This window comes from Emys orbicularis, chromosome 12 (genome assembly GCF_028017835.1).
Source record: "Emys orbicularis isolate rEmyOrb1 chromosome 12, rEmyOrb1.hap1, whole genome shotgun sequence".
NCBI lineage: Eukaryota > Metazoa > Chordata > Testudines > Emydidae > Emys > Emys orbicularis.
Window position 1 is genome coordinate 8,800,332 of NC_088694.1, and position 27,955 is coordinate 8,828,286.

Genomic DNA, 27,955 nt, shown 5'->3' on the forward strand with positions numbered 1-27,955 from the left:
CAGAAGGACCAATGGGGAAAGAAGATACTTTCAAATCTGGGGGGGGGGGGGGGGGGGGAGGAAGGTTTTGTTTGTGTTCTTTTTGTTGGTTCCCTCTTGGGACAAAGAGAGAGACCAAGCAGGTAACCCAGCTCCTAAAAAGATTCTGAACTGATACATCTAAAAATTACAGAAATTGTAAGTAATAGCAAGGAAATGTGTTAGATTATCTTTTGTTTTAGCTTGTGAATTTTCCCTATGCTAAGAGGGAGGGTTATTCCTGTTTTTGTAACTTTGAAGTTGAGCCTAGAGGGGAATCCTCTGTGTTTTAAATCTTTTTATTTACCCTGTAAAGTTATCTTCCATCCTGATTTTGCAGGTGTGATTCTGACAGATATTGGTTGGTATATTATTTTCAAGCCCCCCCAGGAAAGGGGGTGAAGGGGCTTGGGGGGATATTTTGTGGGAGATAGGGCTCCAAGTGGCCCCTCCCTGAATGTTTGTTTAAATCACTTGGTGATGGCAGCAATACCGTCCAAGGACAAGAAAAGGAATTTGTGCCTTGAGGAAGTTTTTAACCTAAGCTGGTGGAAAAGAAGTTAAGGGGTTCTTTCATGTGGGTCCCCACATCAGTACCCCAGAGTTCAGAGTGGGGAGGGAACCCTGATAGGGTGCATCTCTAACTGTCCCACAAAAAGCCAGTGTGCCAATATGAAAGCTATTGTGCAGACCTGGATTTAAAGAACTTCTTAAAACCTCTTTTAATCAAGAATAAGATATCCTATTGGCATTAGTCCAAAGTTGCCCAGGCAAGGCAGTATGTCAGATAAGAGGAGCGAAAAAGCACATTTTTGACCAGCAAGTCCACTCTCTCCTTTTGCTGCTGTTACTTCTGGACCCACACCCTGGCTCTAATTAATTATTTATGACAAAGGTTTTCAGGGGCACCTGGAATATAATTAAGGGCAGAAAGACCATTTCCCTTTAAAAGCACTAAATTCTTATTCAGAAGAACTAACCTGATTTGCAGTTTCTAGACTTCATTGTTTGTATATTTAATTGAAATGCGCAGGAGATTAAGAATATATTCTGGTAGCAGCCTAAGCACCTGGGCATACTGCATTCACTTGAATACAGTCATTTACTTAGGTTATAAGATGACAGCTCTGTGACTGCATATACTTTACAGTGTACTTTGTTCCAACTTCATTTTGAGTGAAAAATGAATCGAAGACTACAATCAGCTGGGATTTTCCATGAAAACGCAATTGATTTTTAATAATAAATCTCATTGGCAGAACCTTATAGAACTCCCTTGTTAGCTCTTATCTATAAACACTGGTCTACAATTTTTGAGAAGTCGTCTGCTTCAGAGATAAAATGTGCTATTTATTATGTATTTTGATGTGCTGAATTCAAATATGACAATTAAAACAACTGATTGGCTACTGTTTCTAAGATATTTAAGTTTTTACATTTTATGTCTATGTATATTGTGTAGATAGTAGAGTTTTAATCATAAATTGTAAACCTAGGTCTTTTCATGGGTTTATGGTTGCTTTACATGATAATATTTCACCTGTCCTGTTTATGTAACACTTTAAAAATCAGCAAAAGGGTTATATAAATAAAATTTATTATGAAACAAAAGGCAAAAAACTATTATGTACATAGTTTAGTCCTATTCAGTGTCTACTCGGCGCTTCTTGGCTTGTCTCTTGTATTCATTAAATGGAGCATCTCTTGTCACTGTCCAGCAATAGTCTGCAAGCATTGATGGGCTCCATTTGCCCTGATAGCGTTTCTCCATTGTTGCAATGTCCTGGTGAAATCGCTCGCCGTGCTCGTCGCTCACTGCTCCGCAGTTCGGTGGAAAAAAATCTAGATGAGAGTGCAAAAAATGTATCTTTAGTGACATGTTGCAACCAAGGCTTTTGTATGCCTTGAGGAGGTTTTCCACCAACAACCTGTAGTTGTCTGCCTTGTTGTTTCCGAGAAAATTTATTGCCACTAACTGGAAGGCTTTCCATGCCGTCTTTTCCTTGCCACGCAGTGCATGGTCAAATGCATCATCTCGAAGAAGTTCACGAATCTGAGGACCAACAAAGACACCTTCCTTTATCTTAGCTTCACTTAACCTTGGAAATTTTCCATGGAGGTACTTGAAAGCTGCTTGTGTTTTGTCAATGGCCTTGACAAAGTTCTTCATCAGACCCAGCTTGATGTGTAAGGGTGGTAACAAAATCTTCCTTGATTCAACAAGTGGTGGATGCTGAACACTTTTCCTCCCAGGCTCCAATGACTGTCGGAGTGGTGGGAATCTCTTGCACGACTATCCCATTCGCAGAGAAAACAGCAGTACTTTGTGTATCCAGTCTGCAGACCAAGCAAGAGAGCAACAACCTTCAAATCGCCACAAAGCTGCCACTGATGTTGGTCATAGTTTATGCACCTCAAAAGTTGTTTCATGTTGTCATAGGTTTCCTTCATATGGACTGCATGACCAACTGGAATTGATGGCAAAACATTGCCATTATGCAGTAAAACAGCTTTAAGACTCGTCTTCGATGAATCAATGAACAGTCTCCACTCATCTGGATCGTGAACGATGTTGAGGGCTGCCATCACACCATTGATGTTGTTGCAGGCTACAAGATCACCTTCCATGAAGAAGAATGGGACAAGATCCTTTTGACGGTCACGGAACATGGAAACCCTAACATCACCTGCCAGGAGATTCTACTGCTGTAGTCTGGAGCCCAACAGCTCTGCCTTACTCTTGGGTAGTTCCAAATCCCTGACAAGGTAATTCAGTTCACCTTGTGTTATGAGGTGTGGTTCAGAGGAGGAGGATGGGAGAAAATGTGGGTCCTGTGACATTGATGGTTCAGGACCAGAAGTTTCATCCTCTTCCTCTTCCTCGTCTGACTCAAGTGAGAATGATTCTGGTGCATCAGGAACCGGCAGTCCTTCTCCGTGGGGTACTGGGCGTATAGCTGATGGAATGTTTGGATAATGCACAGTCCACTTTTTCTTCTTTGACACACCTTTCCCAACTGGAGGCACCATGCAGAAGTAACAATTGCTGGTATGATCTGTTGGCTCTCTCCAAATCATTGGCACTGCAAAAGGCATAGATTTCCTTTTCCTGTTCAACCACTGGCGAAGATTTGTTGCACAAGTGTTGCAGCATATGTGTGGGGCCCACCTCTTGTCCTGATCTCCAATTTTGCAGCCAAAATAAAGGTGATAGGCTTTCTTAACCATAGTGGTTATACTGTGCTTTTGTGATGCAAAAGTCACTTCACCACAAACATAGCAGAAGTTATCTGCACTGTTCACACAAGTATGAGGCATCTCTGCTCACTTTGGCTAAACAGAAATGTGTCCCTTTGCAAAATCAAACATTGACAAATAAGAGAGCACGACACTGTATGATTTCTAGAGCTGATATAGGGCAATTTGTTCAGCAGAGTGATGTAAGCTTCGTTATGATTGCATCATCCATGACTTCTAGGAATAACATGATGCAATTCATATCATGTATGACGCAATACCAGCTTCAGATTGCATCATTCATTGTTTTGCCTAAAAAGCAAGTACTGTCCAAACCCAGTCATAGATTTATTCATAGATCCAGTCAAAGATGTATTTTAGTCATTTCTGGTTTAAATTGAGATCCCTTCCCTTTATAACTCACTTATCCTCCGCCATTCCCAAGTCAAGGGTCGTATATACTGACCCAATAGCGTATCTTGAAAACTAGAGCCAATCAACAATTTTAAGCACCGTTTTCGTTCTCAGTGACCCAGAATTAGTAAAGTTTGACTACATTGATTTCAGAAGCATTTTGGCTGTAGAGCAGTGTAATCAGTGCAATAATGTAGATTTCTTCATGATGACAGAAGGTCTTTTTCCTTGCCGGCTTTGATCTGTGCTGTTCACCTCTATCTTCATTTTTGTCTCTTGTGATAACTGTTTCCAAGTTGTGCTGGTGCCACTTTGGTGATATAAATTATTATCATTTATTATTATTTTAAAATCGATCCCCAAATGTAGTCCCACATTTTCGGAACAGTTGACATGCAATCATGGTGAATGCATATGCAAATGGCCACATAGAGGGCTGCACCACAATGGCACATGCAGTCATGGTATAAGCACTGGCAAATAAGGCACGTTGTTCTGAATATCTAGGCCCTAAATCTTTTCCAAGTATGGACACAACTGTTTTCTACCATCCCAGTCTGGGGCAGACTACTCTTTAGGATGAGACGCACTGGTCAGTGTCCTGAACCATCACTTCAGAGTTAGGTAAGTGTCGTTATCCCTATTTTACAAATGGGGAACTCAGGCACAGATATTAACTGACTAGACCAAGGTCACACAGTAAGTCAGTAGCAGAGCCAAAAACAAAAGGTAGGTCTGCTGATTCACCGTTCTCTGCCCTAACAGACCACATGGCTGCCTTTTTGATTCAGATCTCTCTTTTTGCCATCAGTCGTACTTGACATTTGATTGATCTGATTGCTTCAGCCAAGTGTGAAAAACAGGTTACTAACATAATATTACTTAGCAGCCTGATATGATTCCAATCTGAAGCCATTAATTAAATATCCATGTGAAAAATCTCCCAGTCAATTTGGCAGAACTGCCAGAGACTGTTTTTTTTCCAATGAGATGTTTCAGTGCACTGGTAATGAATATGTATGCATTCCCTTCTACAGCTAGCCAACTCTTCTGCTCAAAGCAGAGTGGGATTGGGCCATGCCCTGCTCTCTGTCCTGCCCGTTTTGCAGAAGATAGCAGTGTTCATCGTACTTACCTGAGGGCTTGTTGGTGTTATTCCAGAATAGCTCTTTCTGCTTTGAATTCACATCCTACCTTATTCCAGAATAACTTGCTTGTGTAGACAAGCCCTTATAACAGTCCTTGTGTTCCCCGAGTACAAGGATTCCCACTGTGAACGGTGCCTAAGCTGGGCATGCAAAGTGGGAGAAGTTCTTTGTGCCCATTCCCTTTTCTTTTTTGCACACCTGCGCAGGAGACAGGCCGATTTGGTGTGCGGGCAGCCCCCCCAAATTGTAATCAGGGCTACGATTAGAGAGTGAGCACTGAAAGGAAAATGGTTCCAGAGGCATCCCCTTCAAATATGCTCCTTTCTGCTTTGGATTCAGCACTGGAAGAGCAGATTCTTAAAGCAGTGCCAAAGGGCAAATTTTAAAGTAGCTTTAAATAAGACCTCCTAAGACTCAGGAGCTTAGAGAACTGGAATAGCCCAGTTTCTCTCTTTCTCTATGTTCCCTCCTAAAGAACATCTTGATTGTAAGGCAAGTTTTCCCAAGAATCCACAGCTCTGCTAATCATGAGCACTTCAGCCTTGCTAAATAATATTTCCTTTCCATGGGCTACTATAAAAACAAGTTCTGCACAGTAGGCAAATTTAAAATAACTTTTAATTAACATTTAAGTCACAGAAGTCTGATCATGCAAATTCATCTGCATCTCCACTTTGTGCCTGATTGTTCCTGATTGAATATGATAAAAATAGACTTCATGTGAGTGGAGTGTGGGCATGGAACTCCCTTTACTTCCCCTCCTCTCTGATTAAGCATTTACTTACTTAAAGTGGAAACCCTTGGATGGCTATTAACTGTGTCATGGGTAGAACGGCAGAAAGGCATCCTGTCCAGTATGTAGTTATAGATTGCATTGTAATTAAATCCAGTTTTTCAGTGGGCAAATAGTGTTGTCTTTGAAAATCCAACCATTTCAGTGATTTACATACACCTGGGACTGGCCAACATTGTGCTCCCAAATCCCAATTCAGGAACACAGCACTCATCAATTTATCATTCCCAGAATCAATGCTAATTTCTGTGACATGATTCAATGCACCTCCCGTATCTGAGAGGAGAGTCTGGCCAGAGGCATAGTTAAGGTTCTGTGGAAATGCGTTACAATTGTAACGTTTCTGATCATGAAGGATACTGGATAAGTGGGGATAATAAAGGTCTGGGATAATATAGGGAATTTTACATATAATTAAAATATCTCAGGGAATATGACCTTGTTATAGATAACAGGAAGTTTGGATAACTGAGCTTATACTGTATATTGATTGCAATATCTCAGTTTACTGCAACTGTCTTTGTGTCAATTGTCCTGGTAAAACTCCCTACTGGACCTTTTCAGTCTTGTTCAGTTGATTTCAGTGAAGCTAAGACAATTTATTCCAGCTGAGGATCCGACCAATGGCTCCCAATAGACAGCTATCCATATATCACAAAAACCACTACTAGAATTGGGTCTAATTGCTACCTTTGTTGGCACTCCAAGCAGAAGGGACAAAGACTGACTGAGCAAGAAGATTAAAAAACCCTCTGATCCCTAGCAGAGAACCATCCAGGACTGGGTGATGCACATTGTTCAGGCAACATGGAGAATGTTACAACAGCCAGTGCTGTTCCCTTACATCTTTTGCAGACAGAAAACTTGAATCCCTAGGGCTAATTCTGTTAACCTTTCGCAAGCACTAAATTCACACGAAAAACATTTTAGAAAAAAGAATGGGTTGCAAATATCCATCCCTTGGTCAGAAGAGTTTTCAGCAGCTCATGGTACCGCACAGCTCCAGTGCATTAAAAACGTAGTTTCCCAGTAATGCCTTGGGTCAATTCTATCTAAGAAGATCAATAGGTGCACGAGGTGCCATATTGTTTCAGTGTAGATCTGGCTGTTCCAAACGCAGAAGCATCCAACATGATGCACACCCACTGCCAGCTGCTTTCTGCTGCCACAATGCGAGATAAGATACAAGAGAAGCAGGTAGGGTAGGCTGTCCCCAACAATGACGAATATGCTAGTTAAAGAGTTCATTCCTCCTGGAGATGGCAAATCCCTCTCCCAGATGGCTTCAGAACCCTTTACAAGAGAAGGCAAGGTTCTTTTTTTCTCATCATTCTACAGACCCTCTCTCCTTTGTCTTCCAGGTGATATATTAAGGGATATGATAAATACTTTGGTCCGGTATTAACTTAGAAACCAATCGTTTCTGGGTTTTATCATACCATTTTCACTTTATGGTTTTAAACAGCTCTTGCCTGACTTTACTACTTCTCTTTCATTCCACATCTAGCACAAAGCTTTTATGACAGTGCAGCTGTGACTCTTTTTTGGTGCTCTTTAACCAAAACCTTTTTTGATCATAATATAATATAACCTTTTTTGGCCTTGGTGTGTAATTCTGACATGCATAAATCTGTCACTTGGGTCTAAAACTTCATCTGATATATATTTATAGTAAAATCAGTCTTACAAGCAGACAATTTGCCTGATTTTTGACCACCACTGTGGTTGGTTTTCTCCTCCTTTCCAGTTGTTAAATTTTACATAGTAACATTAATTCCTGCTGCTGAACACATGAGCTGTAACACCAGCATGTTGCAATGTCCTCCTGGGCTACATTTATTGCCAGAAACTATTAAGTCTAAAACCACCCAGTTTGAATGACAGGTAATTTAGGAACACTATAGGGTGTGCTTTTGTATGTTTCTGCGCTGAATATCATCCTTGATTTCCTCTCATCTGGCAACTTTCCAAGAGCAAACCACCATTTCAATTGTTCAGCCTATTTTGTTTTTGATTGTATTTCAGTGCAGAAATATCTTTTAAAAGTCACGGTATGCTTTCTTACCCTTAAAGAAGCTGTGGATTTAGTGGAACCTTTTTTTTTTTTTGTTTAAAGCACAAGGGAGGCATAAGAATACATTTCAGAGTTGGCGGGGGGAGCAAAGCAGTTCACTTCAGGTTTAATGAGAATTATCGGACAGATGATTTTACCTGTGGCAGCCAAAGGTAAAGATCAGATGGCATTTTTGTACCCACCGGAATGGGATCTTTACTATACCCAGGAGGATACAGTATTAAAGATCACATTTACTAGAGAATCATGAGGTAATATCACTATAAAATATCCTCAGGTATGAATTATGCACAGTCCCACTTGGTACTGTATAAAGGGGCCTTTTTGCCCTTGCAAAACTCTTTCTTCAGTGATTGAAATTAGAGAAATGATGGTACAAATCATTCCTGCTTAGGGGAAGAGTAGAATTTTCTGATCCATTTAACCTGATTCTATGGATAATTGTCTTAGTAGCTTTTATCCCTTCTGGATCTGATGCATGCTGAGACTTTAAATACCCAGAATTTACCTGAATGCAATTTTCCATGAGCTCCCCTCTGTCAAATTCAGTTCTGGATAAATAAAGTCTTGGTAAGATTTTTAACATATGCTCCTTTATCTCACAAGTCTCACAATATAAATACAAGGTTTCCTCCAGAAAACTGTAACAGAGCCATATGGTCACTCATAACATGGTTAATGTTCGCGCCAAGGAGTTACCAGTCACTTTAAATTTCCTCTATTAACTTTAGTTGGAGACAAGTACCAGTTTTTCTGAGATATCTTTAAGACATTCACATCTGTGCTTAAACAACTTGGCCACTAGATGTCAGCACTTTTTCACTCAAATTAAGGAGGAAGAAGTATTTACCTGGCAGCATAAGGTTCCCCAAAGCATTAGCATGCTGGGGCACATATATTTTTGTGGTGGAAAGACTCATTGCTTGGGATATTGAAAACCAGACTGGATAAGACTCTACAAATTGTATAGGAGGAAGCAATCCTACGCTGGCAGGAGAATGGACTAGATAACCCAAGATCCATCTCTGCTTTCTATGGTTCTACCAGAACTGCATGTGTCATATGCTGAAATACATTCTTTAATATACTAAATGGAAAATACCCCATTAAATGTATTACCACGACAAACATCATCACACACACCCTATGGTGAGCCATACTCTGTATGCTCTGGGCTAACAATCTCAGATACTGAAAGCTGAGTTACTTCCATGGCAAATGCTGAGTTTCATCAGGTGCCTGTGAAACGCTCTCTTCCCTAACATCAGTGGAAGATGAAGGAACTCAGCACCTTCTTTGCGACACTCAGCACCTTGCAGGTCTGGAATCATGAGCCAAATTGTGCTTTCAGTTGTAGAAGCCCAATGAGTTCAGCAGAGTTTCATGGGTGTAACTGAGGCCAGAGTTTGGCTCTGTGCTAACAAATATTGATGTACCTTATAGAATAGTATCATTCAGTATCATACAGAAGTAGCATGAACCCACTCCATATATCTACAAGAGCACTCAGTGACATGATACACAGTACAATTTTGGCTTTAAGTGGTGCTGAAGAAAAGGCACTGTTCCATCTCTCTGGACTCTGTATTCCCATATCTTCAGTGATGTTCAAGTAGGATGCTCAAGATGATTTTTTAGTGCTTTGGTTGCATTTTGAGACGTATTTTTCCTTTGCAACTGAAACTTTGCTTTTCTTAATAGCTGACCTTATTACTAATGTAAACAACTGACAGCTAATAATTCATTATTTATCATTATTTCAACATGACATCATTACGCACATTCAGAATACTGCACTTCTCTGAGTTCCTGATATATCATTAATTCCTGCATTTATTTTTGGTAAAGAGATCAATTAAATTCCTTTAGTACCTTTTCATCTCCCAGCCCCCGTTCCTTACATTACCTTGTCCACTGCAATCTCTTTATTTTTCCCAGTCAAAGAAGTTAGACCAATGGACTTGGAGCAGAATTGGATAAACACATATTGCACTAGTATATGAAGGATTTTGAGCTAATTAAAAACAGATGCACTATGGTTTAATGCATTTACTGCCTGCACAACAAAGACATCTGTTACAGTTATCAGTGAAATACGTATGGATGACTAAGTGTTACCATTCAGACTATTTATTTCTTCTTTTGAAATTTAATCCAAGCTACAAAATATAGTTCAGGGTTTAGCTCATAAGTAATAAAGTCTGATGTGTCTACAACCACTTGCTGTGACACCACTGCAACCTCCTTAGTGAAAGTAGACACTATCCTTGCCACATTCTTTGTTTCTTCAGTATCTCAGTGAAACTAGTAGCCAAACAGCGTTGCTAGTTCAGGAATCTCTCTCTCTCTCTCTCTCTCTCTCTTTTTTCCCTCTGAAAGTCTTTGTTACACAGTTATTTATCAAGTTTTTATTCTGTCTGCCAAACCAGCAAACAGAGACGAGCGATATCAAATGTCCATGAGTTACAAACACATTGTGTGTGCATGCATCATTGTGCTGATGTATTGATACTCACAGTGCTGGCAGTGAATTCTGGTGGGTTGTCATTCACATCTGTCACCGTAATGATTGCAGTTGCTGTGTTTGAGAGACCATAGTTAAGATTTCCTTCCATATCTGTAGCCTGAACGATGACTGTGTACTGCTGAACTTTCTGGAAGAGAAAAAAAATACCATTTATGTGTCAAAATACCATAATATGTCTTGAGTTATTCAACCCCACACATTTGTAGCTTAAAGGAATACCAAGAGTTATTTGGACTCAAAATGTCAGTCACAGGGTTGGGCAAAATTTACCTTCAAAACTTTTTATTTTTATGAAAAATGTGGTAGTTGACTAAGCAAAAATGTTTTGCAAGTGTCTACTTTTTTAATATTTTCACTTTGTCAGAAAGTGCCCTTTTTTTGGCTGAAAACAGTTTTCAGTTTTTTAGCAGTTTTTGGCTAAAACTGAAAACTGACATTTTTTCAGTTTTGGACAGAAAGGTGAAGTTTTTCCACTGAAAGTTTTGCTGAAAACAAAACATTTAATGTTTGTTGAAATTTTCCACAGGGAACCTCTTCCCCCTCAATTTTCCAACTAGCTCTGATAAATTGGTTTTATAAAACCTAGGATTAGAAGAAATATTTTCATTACACACTTGAACAGAGGTAAAACTCAATCACAATTGGTTTTTGGGAGTCAATCATTCTTCTGCAGGGTTTGAAACCTAAATGTTGCCACCACATGCTATTTCATGAGAAGCAGAAAGTGAAATGACTATAAATAAAAGTGCAAACAACTAGTCTGTTTTCATTGTCCAACACAAATGAAAAATAAAAAGGAAACACATAGCATAAACATGGAAAAGTAAATAATATTTTTATAATCACTTCACTTTTGATAACCTGGAAGGGGGAAACTGACCTCTCTCATGGAAAACCATGGGATGAGCTGAAAGAGAAGGGAGAACTTTCCCTCATGGAATTGCCCTCAGTCCCGTTGGAGAATAGGATTTGCCATGTAGAAACAGCAAAAGATTTCAGCCTCAGAGATCCCATGAAATCTGCACAAATCTTGGGGATTCAGTGGAGACCTTCTGAGCTGGTTCTAGGGTTCTTTGCTGGCCCTTTGGTTCATGGACAATGCAGCCTTCTCTGCTTGTCACTGCTCCTGGGACTTCCCCTTTAGATTGGGTTTTCACAGAATGGAGGAGAGGGGAAGAGTTGTACAGACTCAGGCTGCATTAACTTTTTAGTGCAGTCTCCATGCAGTTAGAAAAGAGATGATGTTTGTCCCCCAGCTTTGGCCCAGACCTCCATCTTCCCACCCGTTCTGCCCTCTGACCCACATGCAAAGGGGAAGATACAGTCACAGAGGGTCACCTCTATGTGCAGATCATGGGTGAATGATTTTCCTTCTATAGTCAAACCTTGGCATTCTTACTAAATTCTCACTTATTCCCTATTCAGGCCAAACTAAGTAAGGATTTCAGAATTGGACCCCTACTGAAGTGACAGTGACACGAGGAAAGAACTTAAGATGTGTTATTCTTAATCCAGCGTTTTCCCTACAATAAAACTAAAGCATTTCACAACGTATGTGAGTAGCAGAGAGCTTTCCACACAGAACTGTTCTCTGTATACCTGTTTTCTCCAGTTCACTCTCTGTAAGTGACCCATTATCATTGAAATGCAGCATAAGGAAGTTTAACTTGGTTTTCATTTCAAAAGACTGGAGCATGGGAATCCAGAGTGTATTTTAAAATGTATAGTGACATTTGTATAAAGCAGCCTAGAAAAAGGAGCTTTTTTATTTACTCTTTTGATGGTAGAATTAATGTCAGCCTAAGATGCCCATTTCTTCTTAATCAAGAGAAGGGCAGTATTAAAGCAGTAGGGAAAAAAAGATATAGGACACAAACATTTTGCCAGACAAATGACAAATTTGTGCTTAGCCAACTCAGCAAGGTCAGTGGGGAAAGCATGCTGCATATGAAAAAGCAATTGAAGAAAAAGCTAACATTCCTGGTAAGGGGGATTTTAACAAGGATAGAAAGTGTAATGTAACAAATCACTTATTGGTTATTGTTTTACCTGTGCTATTTTTCATTAGCAATGTGCTTTCAGTCCCATCCTTACTGGGAATCATTTAGAACTGAATTTCCACCAAGCGCTGATCTGTTTCCTTTCTTAATACTCACAACAGTCATGGGTGATCAGGGAGTAGTAAATTAACATTAATAAATAAAAGTGAACCAATTCAATGTTTGCCGCAAACTCCAGTTAAACCAAACCTAAACATTTTGGATGTACCAAACAGTTTGGTTAATTTAAAGAACCACCTTTAAAGAACAAACTGTGAATATCAGATGTTTGTCCCTTAACAAACTACTGGAAATCACTCATATTCTATGGTGATGAGGTTGGTATAAGAACCTATATTGACTAGCACAGAAATTGGCCCTCACCTTATATGTGTACAAAACACCACAGGAATCATCTACACTTCTGAATACTCAGTTGAACCAAGACAAAACTCCTAACCTTTAGAGTTGCATCCAGTGATATGTCTCCATTTGGGACTGCAAGATGTATTGTTATTGATCAATATAGCACTAACAGTATCCAAACTAGGCTAGAGACAGGTATGAAAACCAGTTCCCTTGCATGAAGTGTGTGCAGTCTAAATGACGTGAAAAAAATGAGGAAGTGAGCCAATCAAAATCAGTGTGACTGAAAAGCGAAGCTAAGCATTAAGCCACAATCTCTAAGCGCATCACGCTGCCATTCTTTGGCTCACACGTCTGTACTATGGTGGGAAAGATTCTGGAATCTATAGGTCATTTGGGGAAGGTGCATTTTGAGGAGGGATGACAAGAAGGAAAAGATGGAGGCACGTTGGATTGTGCTCAGTGGGCTCAAGGCATATGAAGCTACATGGAAGAAAACCAAGACACAAGGCAACTAATTGAGTGACTTGGGGAAGTAAAGGGGAGACTGAGGTGAGTGAAAGATAGAGGCAGAGTGTTACACAAGAACTAGTATGTGCAGGGCTTAGATGGTCAGGACAAAGAAGGTGAGGGAAGTCAATGAAGAAAAATGAATGGGGAGACGAACATTGTTAGAGCAGCTGGCATGTTAAAGTGCATGTAGGTATGATGTTTTTGTGGTGACAATGAGCTGAAACCCTGTTTTGTTTCCATCCGCTGATGTTACAAGTAGTTATTTCAATCTAAGAAAACTGAAAGTTTCTAGTGAGGATTAGGTCGATTTGGTTTCCTTCTCATTGTTCAGATATTGTTGCAATAATGGAACTTCCCTGTTTCTTCCCGTATCTTCCTTGCTGGTATAAAATGGAGGCCAGAATTTCAGTCTTAGACTCACTCTGGGGGCTTTCAATGACAGGTGTTAACTCGCTGACTGGTGTAACAACACCTGACATCACATACCAGTTTTCACTGGCCCACTGTAATTGAAACCCATGTTGGAGGCAGTAGTGGGGCCATGTTAATTTATACTGCCTGGGACGAGGCCTCCTGTTTTTGTATAAAAACATACCAGGGAGGAATTGGTCAAGTCACAGGACTGCGTGCCAGGAAACTGTGGTTAAGCCTAAGGTTTCCCATCTATAGGGATAATAGTGCCTTCCTCCCAGGTGTAGTCCATTAATGTTTGTAAAACGCTTTGAGATCCTAAGGTGCTGTAGAATAGAAGCACAGTGTCATTATTAATGAATGTGCTCTCTCTTTATTTATTATTTAGTTCTCTCTCTCTCTCTCGAATTTACATGACCGATATTAGTGTTTGTTTACAGCCCAATGATCATGTGTTGACTCAGTGGCATAGCTAGGAGTGGAAATTTGGGTGGGCTCCAACTTTTGGGTGGATGGGCAATGACAGACTGTGTTAGTTCAGGTTTCAGTGGTAGCCGTGTTAGTCTGTATCAGCAAAAAAACGAGGAGTCCTTGTGGCACCTTAGGGACTAACAAATTTATTTGGGCATAAGCTTTCATGGGCTAAAACCCACTTCATCATCTAGCCCACGAAAGCTTATGCCCAAATAAATTTGTTATTCTCTAAGGTGCCGCAAGGACTCCTCGTTTTTTGTGTGTTAGTTCAGCTTCTCCCCTGACGCCACGCTCTCTTCCTAGCCCTGGTGCCTCCAGACACAGAGCTTCACCTGCCGAGCTGAGCACGGGAATGGGGCGGCTCAGAAAATGGCAGAGCAGAGCTGCTGGAGTGTAGCTTTCTGAAGGGCGGGCGCATAGCTCCGTCCTGGATTTCAGGTGCCCAAGTGACGCTCTGGGCTGCCGTGACAGCACTATACCCCTGATCAGATTTGGGTGGACCTGGATGCTAAGTGAGTGGGCGGCAGGCCACCCAGGCCCACCCGTGGCTACGCTCCTGGGCTGAATTATCTTTTTAATGAGGTTTAAGCAATGGAGGGAGTGGGAGGAGGAGGAGGATTGGGGGGAGGGAGATTTAAAAGTAATCAGATTTCACAAAAATTAGAAAAATCAGATGGAAGTCCATATTAAAGACCACAGTTCAACAATGTCTGCATTTAAAATGGTGACACCACTTCCAATGTTCATCACTGCAGCGAGATGTGAAGCAATTTAAAGCATTTCTTATTTGATGGCATAGCTGTTGCACACTATTATAAAGGCTTCAGTGCCTCAGTAACATAGCAGAAGAAAAATGTTCCTTACTTTCCATGAAAGAACAGGGCGATAAAACATTCCTCATCTGTGGGTTCTCTCTCTCTTTCTTTTTTTTAAGTTGCAGCTTTCTATTTTACCTTGTTTGCAACCCGACCCTTTCAATAGCTGTTGGGCTTAGAGGCTACCACTTACAGGTTTATCCATTGGAACAACCTGGGACTGTCAGAGCCACTCATTGCTCTTGTCTTTTTGTCTTGCCTCCAGGTAGGGCACTACAAAGGCAGTTTGGTTTCTGTGTCAAAAGCAATTCAGAAACTCATGACACTGTTAATGCAAACTTTACTCTCAACTCCAAGAATGAACCAGACCTTGGATAAGGTCACACTAGGCTCCATGCTAGGCTGAAAATCTAGATGGTATTAATTCATATTAGGCCTAAACCTGCAAAACTCCCATTACCTTTAATTCTTGGTTTATTTGCTTATTTGTTTGTTTATTTATTTAAGTTGCTTAAATAAATAAAAATTTGCTTTGAAGAACATTTCTTGAGAAAAATCATCTGACAGAATACCAGATAAGGGACCAGAAAGTCTCATTTTAAAAAGTTTTGTTACTTCATTATCTTGCTTTTCTTTTTGTAATATAGAGCTCAGAACCTGCCATTCATTTGCGATACCAAAAGACCCTCTCTTGATAACACCAGACTGATAGCACAGTTTATTTATTTAATAAGGTGCCTCTTGTGAAACATCTACCGATAGTATAAAACATACAAACAAAACCCAAACACAGCATATTAAAGGAAGGAAAAATAAAAACAGGGAACAAGCCAACTAAATACAATACAAAGCTGGACAATGAAAAAAATGCAGCACAAGCACAACAAATTCAACAGTCAAATGACCCCACCCATGGGGATATTCTCAAGCTAGGAAGAGGAAGAGAGAAAACAAAAGTGCAATGGATACAAAAACAAGGGTAGGGGATCCAAACCCAGTCAAAAACACTACAGAGCAGCTAAAGTCAATAAGGCTTGAAGCATGTCCTAACGACAGATAGTGAGGGACCCAGGGAATAAAAAAAGGCCTGTCTTGGATGTAGCTGTCAGTCAGGGACATAGGGTGAGAAACAAACTGCTGGTATAAAGCTTTGCTGAAAATCAATAAAGGAGACACTGATTTCCACCAGCTGAGGATCTAGCCCACTGGGTCTAGGGTAGATAAGGAAACATGTGTTGTCTGAACTACTAAAGAAAGTTTCTAACAAATGGAAAATGCTACAGCACTATGGTTGGAACTTTAAGTTGTATTAAACCTACAGACAGACAAAATATAGGAGTATGTGGTTTGTAAAACCTGAGGCATTAGGTTTGGATCCATTTCCACTGGCTTCAATGGGACTACTAACATGCTTAAAGTTAAGCATATGCCTAAGTGATTTGCCTATATCTGAATTTCTCTGCTGTGCAGAGGGCCAGCACAAGGCCTATTATATCATTGAAGTCCCATTGTAAACCCTATTTTGAGGGTTTGGGAGGATTTAAGTGGTGCATAGCTTGGTCGTCTGCCAAGGGGTGAGACCATTTGCATCAGTAATAGGATAAACTATCACTTCCCATCAACTTCATTCTGAAAATGTGAAATGTTGCATACTGCTTATTATACCGATTCTGGATGCTTTCTTAGGCTTAATATGACTCACTTTATATTCTGTTGGTGAAAGGTACAAGCTTTCAAGCTACACAGAGCTCTTCTTCAGGTCTGGGGAAGGAAATCCATGGTCCAGGGTTTTGGTGTCTAGCAGAGTTATGAATTTAGGTACACAGGCTCACATTTTGAGGGTGTTGAGCAGGTTTCCTCTAAGCATGAGTATTGAAAGATCAGATATGGAGTGATCACTTTGTGAAAAGCTTTCATCCATGGGTGACAGAGTGTTTTTGTCGATTATCATTTTTCTATGCAAGCTCATTTGAAAGAGTATTGATTGCCTGGTTTAATCCACACAATTGTTATTGGGGCATTTGGTGCACTGGATGACGTACTCCACATGTTGTGAGAGGCGTGTGTAGGAACCCATGAATCTTGAAAGGTATGTTGTGGGGGGTATTGATCATCACAGCAGTGGAGATATGTCTGCAGGTTTTGCATCTGATGTTCTGGCAGGGTCTAGCTTTGAGTTGGTGTGTCCTGGTCTATGAGGAGCTGGCTTCTGATGATGAGCTTGGCAAGGCTGAGGTGTTGTGTGAAGGCTAGAATAGGGGGTATGGGAAAGATTTCTTTCAGTATGTGGTCCCCATCTGTTTGATTATACCCCATAGGGGTTCCAGTGACACAACAGGGACACTGGCTTTATGGATCATTACAATAATTTGTAACACAACATACTGCCTGGTACCTTTAATTGCCTACTTCAAACCCACAGTAACAATCTAGCCCTCAATTTCCCACTTCACTTCAAGTGGCCACCTACAACCTGCACTACTCCTTAAGCTTAACAATCTGTCCCAACTTGTGTTTAGCTACCTTCCCCAGACCTGAAGAAGAGCTCGGTGGAGCTCAAAAGCGTGTATCTTCCACCAAAAGAAGTTGGTCCAGTAAAAGATATTACCTCATCTATCTTGTCTCTCTCATATCTTGGAACCAACATGGGTACAACAACACTGCAAACAAACTTTGTATTTCCATCCCGGTAAAAATATCACAGATCTTATGTATTATTTTAATAAGTGATTAAAATATTAAAAACATAACAAAACAGAGTCTTTTTGGATCATGTTGAAGTTACTTGTAAAGTATGGGGATAGCAGAAAATCAGATCTCCTGGCATGCTCTATGTACAAACAATTTTGAAAAAAAACAGAACAATTTTCTGTCCAAAAATCACTACATGTTTTTGCAACAAGGATTTAAGTGGAGAGGTTTTCTATTTTATGACCCCTTTTCTTAACACAAATCAATATCACTGAGCTGGCAAGTTACATGGCCAAAAACAAAGGAATCTGTGACCTGAACAAAATTACAGTTATTACATGTGGCTATCTCCATCAAGACCCAGACTGGCATGACAGATACCTTTTCCAAGAACCTGGCAGCACAAGTTATTGTTGTGAGAGTTTATAAACAAGAGTAGAATATATTTACAAAGAGGCTCTAAAGGAATTGGGCATTTTTGAGGCAAAGAGCAACAATAAATAAAACCTATATGTGATTTATGGTCCAAATTTTCAAAAGTGCGTGCACAGTTGTTTTATGCACACAACTGTGTTCCCAATATACACCTGTAATGCATGCAAATTGGGAACTGTATGTCAAAGTCCAGAAATACAGTAATTATGTGATTAAATTAGTCCACATTAGTGGACAGAGTTTGCAAAATTCAGACCTACATTTTCAAAGCACAGTTAAAATATTTTCCAATTACACCTCTACCTCGATATAACGCTGTCCTCGGGAGCCAAAAAATCTTACCGCGTTATAGGTGAAACCACGTTATATTGAACTTGCTTTGATCCACAGAAGTGCGCACCCCCACCCCCCTGGAGCACTGCTTTACCGCGTTATATCCGAATTCGTGTTATGTCGGGTCGTGTTATATCGAGGTAGCGGTGTAATTACCACTTTCCTAGGAGTGGGTGTCTGGCTAAATTTACCACCTTGTTTGTTAAAGCAATATAAGGTTACAGGGGTATTGCTTCTGAATGGGGAATTATTGGAGAAAGAAAGAGAAAATCTATAGGTGTTGAAATTTCCTATTTCTTCTCACATCTATCCTTACATCTTCTCTTCTGATATTTATGTGTTTTTTATCTGCTTAATACTACTGCAGTAATGCTGAATGCCAATGAACGTAAACCTAGTGTAATTCTCTTTGGCTAATTTATTTTTGGGCCAATAATAACTTGGTATTTGCTTTTCAGTATAAGGTATCTTGCGTTATCCAATGGCCTTGTGAATGTAATAAATATTGTAGCCCAATCAGGAAAGTCAGATTTTTAAAAAATTGTCTGTCTGTACTGAAAATAGTTTCTGCAGAGAGATCTAATTATCAATCACTTAAATAAAGCTCAGGAGGACAGATTTTTAAAAGAGTTTAGCACACAACAGCTCCCACTTAGACACACCTCAATATAGGGCCAGGTTTCCAAATTGCTTAACTCCCATTCAGGAAGCTAAACAAAGCAGGCAGATTTCAAAAAATGCTCAGAGCATCCAGTACTCTCACTGTTCTGTCAATGAATGGGTGGGTTTGTGTGTTTCAAAATCTGATCCCTTCATTTAGGTGCCTAAATGGGAACTGAGTTCCTTTTGAAATCTGCCCCAGGTTGTGGGTGCTAAGCCCTTTTGAAAATCTGCCCTTTTTCTTTTTCACTATAGTGACAGGTCATGTCTTTGGGTGGGTTGTTGGCAAGGGGGGGAATCAAACCTGGGACCGCTTGCTCTTAAAGCATGAGTCTCTAGTGCCTGAGCTAAAAGATACAGCCAGGTTCGCCAAGTCATGAGCAGGATCATCAACCTCTGTATGTGGCCCAGCCCCTCCAGAGGTGTGTTTCATTTACCATGTGCTAGGTAATAACGTGAGAGACTCCATGTTTCTAAAACTAAATTGGGTCTTTATTAAGAGAACTATTTACAGAGATGCTGCCACTGCAGCTAGCCTTAAAGCCATGTGCAAACAGACTGACTTCCTGGTGCCTCCTTCAAACTCTTCCCTCCTGCAACCTGTGCTCCTCCCTCCGAGTTCCATGCTACAAGAGGGTTCCAGAGTGTCACACTAGGTCCAGTGGCTTACGGTAATAATGTTATTTTTTTATTCCCTAAAATTTCTACTCCCACAGGATAAAATTCACCCCATGAAGGGGGCCAGTATAATACCTATGGACCACCTAAATCCAACTTCCACGAACACTCTCATGTATTCTCTCTCCTCCCATTTGCCGCTTTTGTAAGTGAAGACCAAATCAGACTGATTTACATTGCTTTGTTACTCAATGCAATTCAATTACAATGTTGTTCAAACAGGTAATATTTCACCTACAGGAAGTACATGCGAAAAGCTGGCATAAACAGATCAGCTTTAAATGGGAAACTTTCTCTGCTATTCTTGCACAGGCTGAAATTCACTCCTGCGCACAGGACCAGCCCAGAGCCTAATCGCCACTGAACGCCCACCTAAACTTTACTTTGAGGACTTAAATGGGACTAAGGGGGGCAAATGCCTCCCTGTGCTAGCCCGCTGCAGTGGTGAATTTCCACATTCAAGTGCTGATTTTTACTGTGACTCAAAAGAGACCAGAGACACAAAATATTTACTTAGAAATACACCACTACCTCGATATAACACGACCCGATATAACACGAATTCGAATATAACGTGGTAAAGCAGTGCTCCGGGGGGGGGGGGGGGGCGCGCGGGGCTGCGCACTCCGGTGGATCAATGGAAGTTCGATATAACGTGGTTTCACCTATAACACGGTAAGATTTTTTGGCTCCCGAGGACAGCGTTATATCGAGGTAGAGGTGTAATTCACATGAGCAATCCGAACGTTCACTCTGATTCACGGGCCAAAGCACAGGAGGGTTCTGCCCACAATACCACGTCAGTCAGAAAAAATGCTCCATAAATCTTGGTAAAGCATTGAAAACATCGTATGTCAGGGTTTCTTGAGACAAGTAGAATTCCAGAGGCCACAACCTAGCCCAGAATTTTCATTTTAACACTGCAAAGTTTTTGAGAGCTGACCTTCAATAAATAGGTTTCATCTATCAGTGTGACTAATAATCACAAGTTCTGCTTTAAAAAAACCCAACACTCTCCCTCAATGATTTAAACATGTAAAACACTCTCACACCTTATATTATACATCTCTGTTTGTTTCCTAAGCTATTACTCTTTATCTTTTAAAATGCTGTGATATGCAAATACTTTCTTGTTTTAAAAAACACCTTCTGAATTGACAGATACTTGATCATTTCTTTTCCTGCTTCAGCTTTTCCGGGAATAGGTGTCAAAAGCTTAAATATAAATGTGAATCCAGCTTAATACATGTGATTTAACATTAAGGATTTCTTGTGTGGTTACTTCTGAAAGCACAGTTCTTCATTCTGCTGGTGTTTATATCATCTCGATAATGTTATGTTAACTCCAGTGCTTTTGCATGAGGAAGTGTTTTAAGAGTTATCTGAAGGAAAGTGGGAATAATATTAATCTTTTTCACTATAGAGATTATAAAGTTAATAACAGAGCAAAACCCTTGTTGGGTTCTGTTCTCTGACTCCTGAGCAGGTTTGGACACAATGGAGCAGAGTCTCTGCCCCTTGTTTGTTCCCTTTGTGCTGCTCAGCTGGTTGTGGGAATGGCAACCTCTTTTTAGTACACAGCTGGTAGAGGAGAGCCCCTGGCAGGCCTGGAGACAGTTTTGAGGGCTGCTATACCTCCCCTCCTGAAGTCCCCAGTACACAAGGCATGTCAGAGGCACAATGTTGCCAAATCTCATGATTTTATCCTGAGATTTATTGGATTTGGTATTTTTCTTGAAGACCTGGTTCCAGGAATCATGTGAGCATGTGAAAAATCTCACCTCAAAAAAGTACCGGTAAGTTTCTAGCCCTTGTGGGTGTGGAGAAAGCTCAGAAACATGCTCACTAAAGGTTGGAAGACAAGAAGGCAAATAAAAAGAACCCCACATTTATTTAATGTATTTATTCATTATAAAATTGCATGGTTTTTAAACCCATAACATGATTTTGGGGGGGGCCTGGCTCATGATTTTTACTGCTTGGGGTTGACAATCCTGAGGGTCTGTCCCCTGGGGAAGGGAAGTGGCTGGAGGGTGATGGACTCCAGCTATTCCCAGTTGGTATACTTCTTACAAGTGGGTTGAATTTTTCTCTTGGAATACCAGACAATAGATTAGTGCAGTGTTTCTCAAACTGGGGCCGCCGCTTGTGTAGGGAAAGCCCCTGGCGGGCCGGGCCGGTTTGCTTACCTGCCCTGTCAGCAGGTCCGGCCGATCGCAGCTCCCACTGGCCACAGTTCGCTGCTCCAGGCCAATGGGGGCTGCTGGAAGCAGCAGCCAGTGCGTCCCTCGGCCCGCGCCACTTCCAGCAGCTCCCATTGGCCTGGAGCAGTGAACCGCAGCCAGTGGGAGCTGCGATTGGCCGGACCTGAGGACGGGGCAGGTAAACAAACCGGCCTGGCCCGCCAGGGGCTTTCCCTACACAAGCGGCGGCCCCAGTTTGAGAACCACTGGATTAGTGTGATCAAAGTTTTGGAAAGCAAACCAAAAAGTCAGCAGACACATCCTGTTCCTGTGAAACATACAAGCAATATATATAAAAAAGGCACTTCTCTGCTAGGAAGGGGGCCTGTTGAAAAATACCACAATCAGAGTAGTCAGTCAATCCCCATACACCCGCCAAGATATCTATCATGCTCTGACCTTGGGCAGGCACAATAGATGGCGAAAACATGTTTCAAAAATGCTCTGCATCTAAGGTTAATAGCGAAGCATGTTCTGTTTTTACCTGATACTAGCTCTAGATTATGAGTTGCAAAGGGTGGGGTTAGAGGCCACATCATTTTTTATTCTATTTGTTTGGTTTAGGAGAATGCCATTACTTGCACATGGCTGCCTGAAAAACAGTAGACTGTATTGAAAAACAGAAGCTGTTAAACCCAAAGAATTTTTTCATCGCTAAATAGCACCTTTAAATTCATCTCATTCTTCAAAGTTGACACAAGCACCTACTTTCTAAATTGTGCCTCTATAGTTAAGTTTGTGTCAGCATTTTCTATTTTCAGGGGTTTTATAACAAGGCCATACAATTTGTTTATTGACTGAAACTTGGCAAAAGGCACAGCAAGCATGGAGCAAATTGAAAATAAAAGGTTGGGCTGTTTTCAAATTATAGGTGTGTGTATGTGTGTGTTCGGGGAGCAGAGGAGGAGAGAGAAAAGAAACTAGTGTTTTCAGGTGCTTTTTTGTATCCTTTTAAAAATTAAGGCCCCAATCCTGCAGATGGGTTGCCACACCTGCACAGAGCCCTGCCAAAGTCAATAGGGTCTCTGTACAGTCAAATCAATTTGTCCAGGCACAATAGATTGCAAGATCTGGACCTGAACTAGCCCGGCACCAGACTAGTTTAGAAAACGTCAAAGTTTTCAGACTTTGCAAATGCTAGAATTCCTTCCGTGGAACTGTTTCCAATAGGAGAGCCCAGCCATCTGTTTCATGACTTTCCAAAATTAGCATATTAGAAAATATTGTGCTTTAGAAATGTGCACTGTGCATATGGGTCTGAGACTCAAAATAAGGCACCTGAAAAGTAATAGTGCAAGAGGCTTAAATGATGGTCAACTATATTTTGTGACCTTCTTACCTCAGCAGAAAGCAAAGAGCAACTTAAATCTAAGAGCTGCCACTTTCGACTGATGTCAATATTTTGTATGCTTTATGCTCAGAAGATTCCATTTTCATTTTAGAAATCACTTGAAAATAGGATTGAGGAACAAGATTCTGGCTGTGGCAATTTTTGCAAAATTACTGTATTATTTCCAGCTTTTCCAGGGCAGAAAAATACTCAACAAAAGTTTAATATCTAGGTGGCCATACAGCAACTGTCATTGTCAGCAGATGCCCTTCAGTAAATATGTCAGAGTTGCATTCATGCTGCCAACAGTTTGCATTTGCCTTGTTATGACAATGGCAGGGAGTGTTAGAGAAAACCTAATCAGGTGCCATGAAGAAGGTAAAGGGAATGACGATATTTAAAAAAAAAAGTGCCCTCCTCTGGAGTTCTGCAAAGCAAATCCTTCTTGCAGTATGTAACTTCTTGGAGATTACCCGAAGGCCATGCTTTAGTTTTAAAAAATCCTAGTTATGTCCCTTGCACTTTCATAATCTGCAAAACCTTTGCTGTCAAATGCTGCCAGAGCAATTTAATAAACAGGGAGAATGCCTTAATGTATTCTGAAACCTGAAAACCACCCATCATTAGTCCCACATGCTGTTTCCCTATTTTCTCTGCTTTAAGCCATTTAGCTGCTACAGCTGTTTTCTTCGCAAATCTGACTTCTGTTTTTATCAGCCTGATTTGTTTTCGGGTGTATCTGGTTTGATTAAAAAGGGAAAAAAAAAAACAACGACATGATTCGGTTTTAGGGAAAATTGCCTCCTTTCTCCAACTCTGTTGGCTGGGCTGCTTAAAAAACATAATCAAGAAGAGTAAGATAAATCTAGGTCAATGAATGTTGATAATATTGTCCCTCTCATTTTTGTAGGGAAACGAGAGAGGCCACAATCAAGGTGCCACTTTTCATGGGTAGCTGAAAAAATGCAGCAGAGTCATAAGTTTTAAGTCCCTACAGTCTCGCATTAATGCACCCATCTTAAAAAAACACACTAAAATATTTCCAATCCATTTCATTAAATCATTTGCTATATATATATATATATATTTCTATCTATCTTGTTTCTATCAAAGCATCGAAGGGTCTAGGATTTTGGATCCTAAAGATTATGGCACTTTGGAGCACACCACAAGCCTTGGGAAGCTAAGGAGCATTGACTCTGTATGGAATAAACAAACTATACTGCTGCAAATCTAGTGTCATCCAAGATTTAAGAAATTACTTCACTTTGATTAAATAGCTTTGCTTGCTTCTTGCTAACGGCATATCACATATGCGCTTATACCTTATAACGAATGCAGGGGGACATCCAAAGAAAGAAGGAACAAGTTACATTGGAGAAAGTAACTGACTAATTTAAATTCAGCAAAATGAAAGGTTAGTGGGAAGTAGTAAAATAACTGAACAGCGAATGTGAGGTTCTCCCTACTCTATTTCCCCTACAATTTGTTTTATACAGTACTGGCAGGCCCACGTTGGCTCCCTGGGTCAATTTGCTGAGAGAAACTGTGATTGACATTATTATTGGAAAAGAGACTAAAAGTCAGAAAATACTAAGAGGAGCTTCTGCCAAAGGAGAACTCTGAAGGCAAGTGACCGTTTCTCTGCCCATTGCGCGGAGCATAGCCTTCATGAGCCAAATTCTCCTAGGGAAACACCACTGACATCAGTAGGGAGTCACCGGAGTAAGGTCCAGATCCAATTTGGTTCCTGGCCAATGGGAGCTGTGGGAAGTGGTGGCCTGGCCCGTGCCGCTTCCCGCAGCTCCCATTGGCTGGGAACGATGAACCACAGCCACTGGGGAGCTGCGAGCGGCCGTACCTGTGGACATTTAGGTAAACAAAGCGTCTCGTGGCCGACCAGGGCTTACCCTGAACAAGCCGCAAACCAAGTTTGGGAACCACTGCTCTAGAGGAAGACGTAGAAACAATGACCAACAATTTTAACACTGTAATGAATGAGGCAGCAAAGTAACGTTGAAAGTCATATTGAACAGATTGAATCGACAAGCGGAGAATATCATCGCTGAAGAACAGGCTGGCTTTCATGCTGGAAAAAGTACCACAGAGATGCTTCCCTTGAGTCCGGCCCTTTTGCAGGGCCAACTGCAGGATCTAGTCCTGGTTCTGTAGCCCTACCCCTTTTCTTTCCCCATTGATCAGGTCCACAGCCAGTCTCTCCTCCCAGGAGAACACTTCCTCTCTAACTGACTACCTTGCACTCTTACTTTTAAGTTCCTCCTTCAACCTAACTATGCCTTCCCCAGGTGTAATAGGTAAGGTCAATAGAAGTTTCAGGCTCATTTTAACCCTTTCTGGGGTGACGTGGGGTTTATACTCCCCATCAGAGTCATGTTGCATCTGAGAGATTTTTTCATGATGAACGGGACTTTTTTTTTTTCCAATATCGGCCTGTCAAATTTAATGATGTCCCCTTCTCTAGAATCACCCCTATGGACAGGTAAGATCGTTATTCAATGAGAGCAATTATTACTATGCATGAAACAAACTGACCACGTCAACTACCGTAAAAGAACTTAGTGTGAACAATTTTTTTTAAAAGTACTCACTCTGTGTTTTGAGGTATAACGTATTGAAGGCAAGGGTACATTTATTAATTTAAAAGGAAGAACTAGATTTAGATGGGTTTCCTTTAATTCTAAAATGTTCCAAACGTAAAGGGAGACTTTTGGCAGCATAAATTGGGCCCTTTTTATAAGTATAAAGAATCAAGCAGTAGCCACAAGCCATTTCAATAATTGAAGGCAGGATTTAATTTTCTCAGATCAGACCCTTAATCAAGCAGTATTTAATTTCCATACTTTTTGTAATCCAAGGGATGCATAGGATCTTTGCAAGTGTCAAAGGCTTTTAAGTGACCAGTAAGCAGGTTCCATCTTTGCAGGGCAAATTTCATAAAAGAATTATCCATTGACATGATCCCAGAGTCTCGTAATATGGAATTAATTTCACATTGCCACAAGGTACCAAAGAGGAACTTGCCAATCATATTTACATGATGAAATGTAATTCATGTGGATATAAGACTGGAGAAACACTGAAGTTTCCTGTTCAGTAGCTGCAAGGGGGAGTTTCTGTAGCTAAGCTTTCTGCAATTTTAGCTACCTTCATTTAAAAAAACATTAGGCTATGGAAGATCTGAATTTCATCTGGGAAGCAAAATGACCCTGAATTTTAAAGTTGAATTTAGCAGCATATATTCTCTCAAACGTAACGAGCCTAAACCGAAAAAAAAATGTGCAAAATATAATTTTGACAAAATAATTAATTGAGGTTAACTCGAGACCTGATCATATTCAATGCTTCACTGAATGCTTATTAAAATGACATACATAATGGTGGTGTATTTTATTTTATTTATTTATAGATACAAGCATTAACAATTTCATCACCGTGATACTTCTGTGAGGTAGGGAAGTATTATCATGCTCATTTTTCAGATGGAGACCTGAGACACAGAGAGATTCAGGACCATATTTTTGAAAGTATCCACTAATTTGGGGAGCCCAGTTTGAGACACCCAGGCCTGATTTTCAGAGGTGCTGGAAATAGTCTTATTCAATGGTTGAATTTTCCTGGAAAGTTTGAGGCAAATTGTAAATGGCGATATGGAGACCAGATGTCTTAAAGAATGTTTAATTGCCGTGTCGATGTTCTGGTTCGGGCTGCAGCCTGAGCTCTGGAACCCTCCCACCTCTCAGGGTCCTAGAGCCCGGGCTCCATATGAGCGCGGACGTCTACACTGCAACTAAACCAGGGGTCGGCAACCTTTCAGAAGTGGAGTGCCGAGTCTTCATTTATTCACTCTAATTTAAGGTTTTGCATGCCAGTAATACATTTTAAGGTTTTTAGAAGGTCTCTTCTAGAAGTCGATAATATAGAACTAAACTATTGTTGTATGTAAAGTAAATAAGGTTTTTAAAATGTTTAAGAAGCTTCATTTAAAATTAAATTAAAACACAGAGCCCCCCGGACCGGTGGCCAGGACCCGGGCAGTGCGAGTGCCACTGAAAATCAGCTCATGTGCCGCCTTCGGCACGCGTGCCATAGGTTGCCTACCCCTGAACTAAACAGTAGCCTGAACCCTGCGAGCCCGAATTAGCTGGCATGGGCCAGCCGTGGGTGTCTAATTGCAGTGTAGACATACCCTTTAAGTCTTGAATATTTTCCCATTGGTCTGGAGATGAAATTGTGAATGAAATAATCTTCACCCTGGAGAATGCTAGTGTGGCATCCTCTCCCTCCAAATATATCTCAAGTTCTGAAATCTCAACTCCCAGCATGCTAAGGGGTTAAATAAGCAAAACCTTGAAATCAGAAGTCTCAAAAACCACATTGTTATTTTCTTTAGGATCTCTTTTTGTTTCCTATCCCAACAGCAATTTTGGAAGGAGTTACCTGAACTCATTAGGATTAATTCTCTTCTCACACTCATTTTAGAATACTGTAACTCCATTCACTTTAATGAGGTTACTCCTGAGATGCACAGGTGTAAGAGGAGTATTAGGCCACCTTTGTAATCATACAAAAGCCTGCAAGCAATTTATACTGATGTACCATTGACACTTTTTGAGAGGAAAATAAATAAATAAATAAACCATACTTTAATCTTCTATAGTGCTTTTCACCTGAGGTTCTCGAAGAGTTTTACAAACAATATAGTAATTATACTTTATAACACCCATGTGAGTTAGAT

At 40.6% G+C, this 27,955-nt stretch overlaps 1 protein-coding gene across 2 annotated transcripts in view; it reads right to left on the minus strand.

Annotated features, from left to right (window-relative positions):
• The window catches only part of CDH4 (cadherin 4), a 650,110-nt gene that overhangs the window by 54,599 nt on the left and 567,556 nt on the right, over positions 1-27,955 (minus strand). For both annotated transcript variants that reach the window (XM_065414321.1, XM_065414320.1), the window contains one exon: positions 10,201-10,338. In XM_065414321.1, the coding sequence (XP_065270393.1) occupies positions 10,201-10,338 (138 nt within the window). The remainder of the gene's footprint in view (positions 1-10,200; positions 10,339-27,955) is intronic.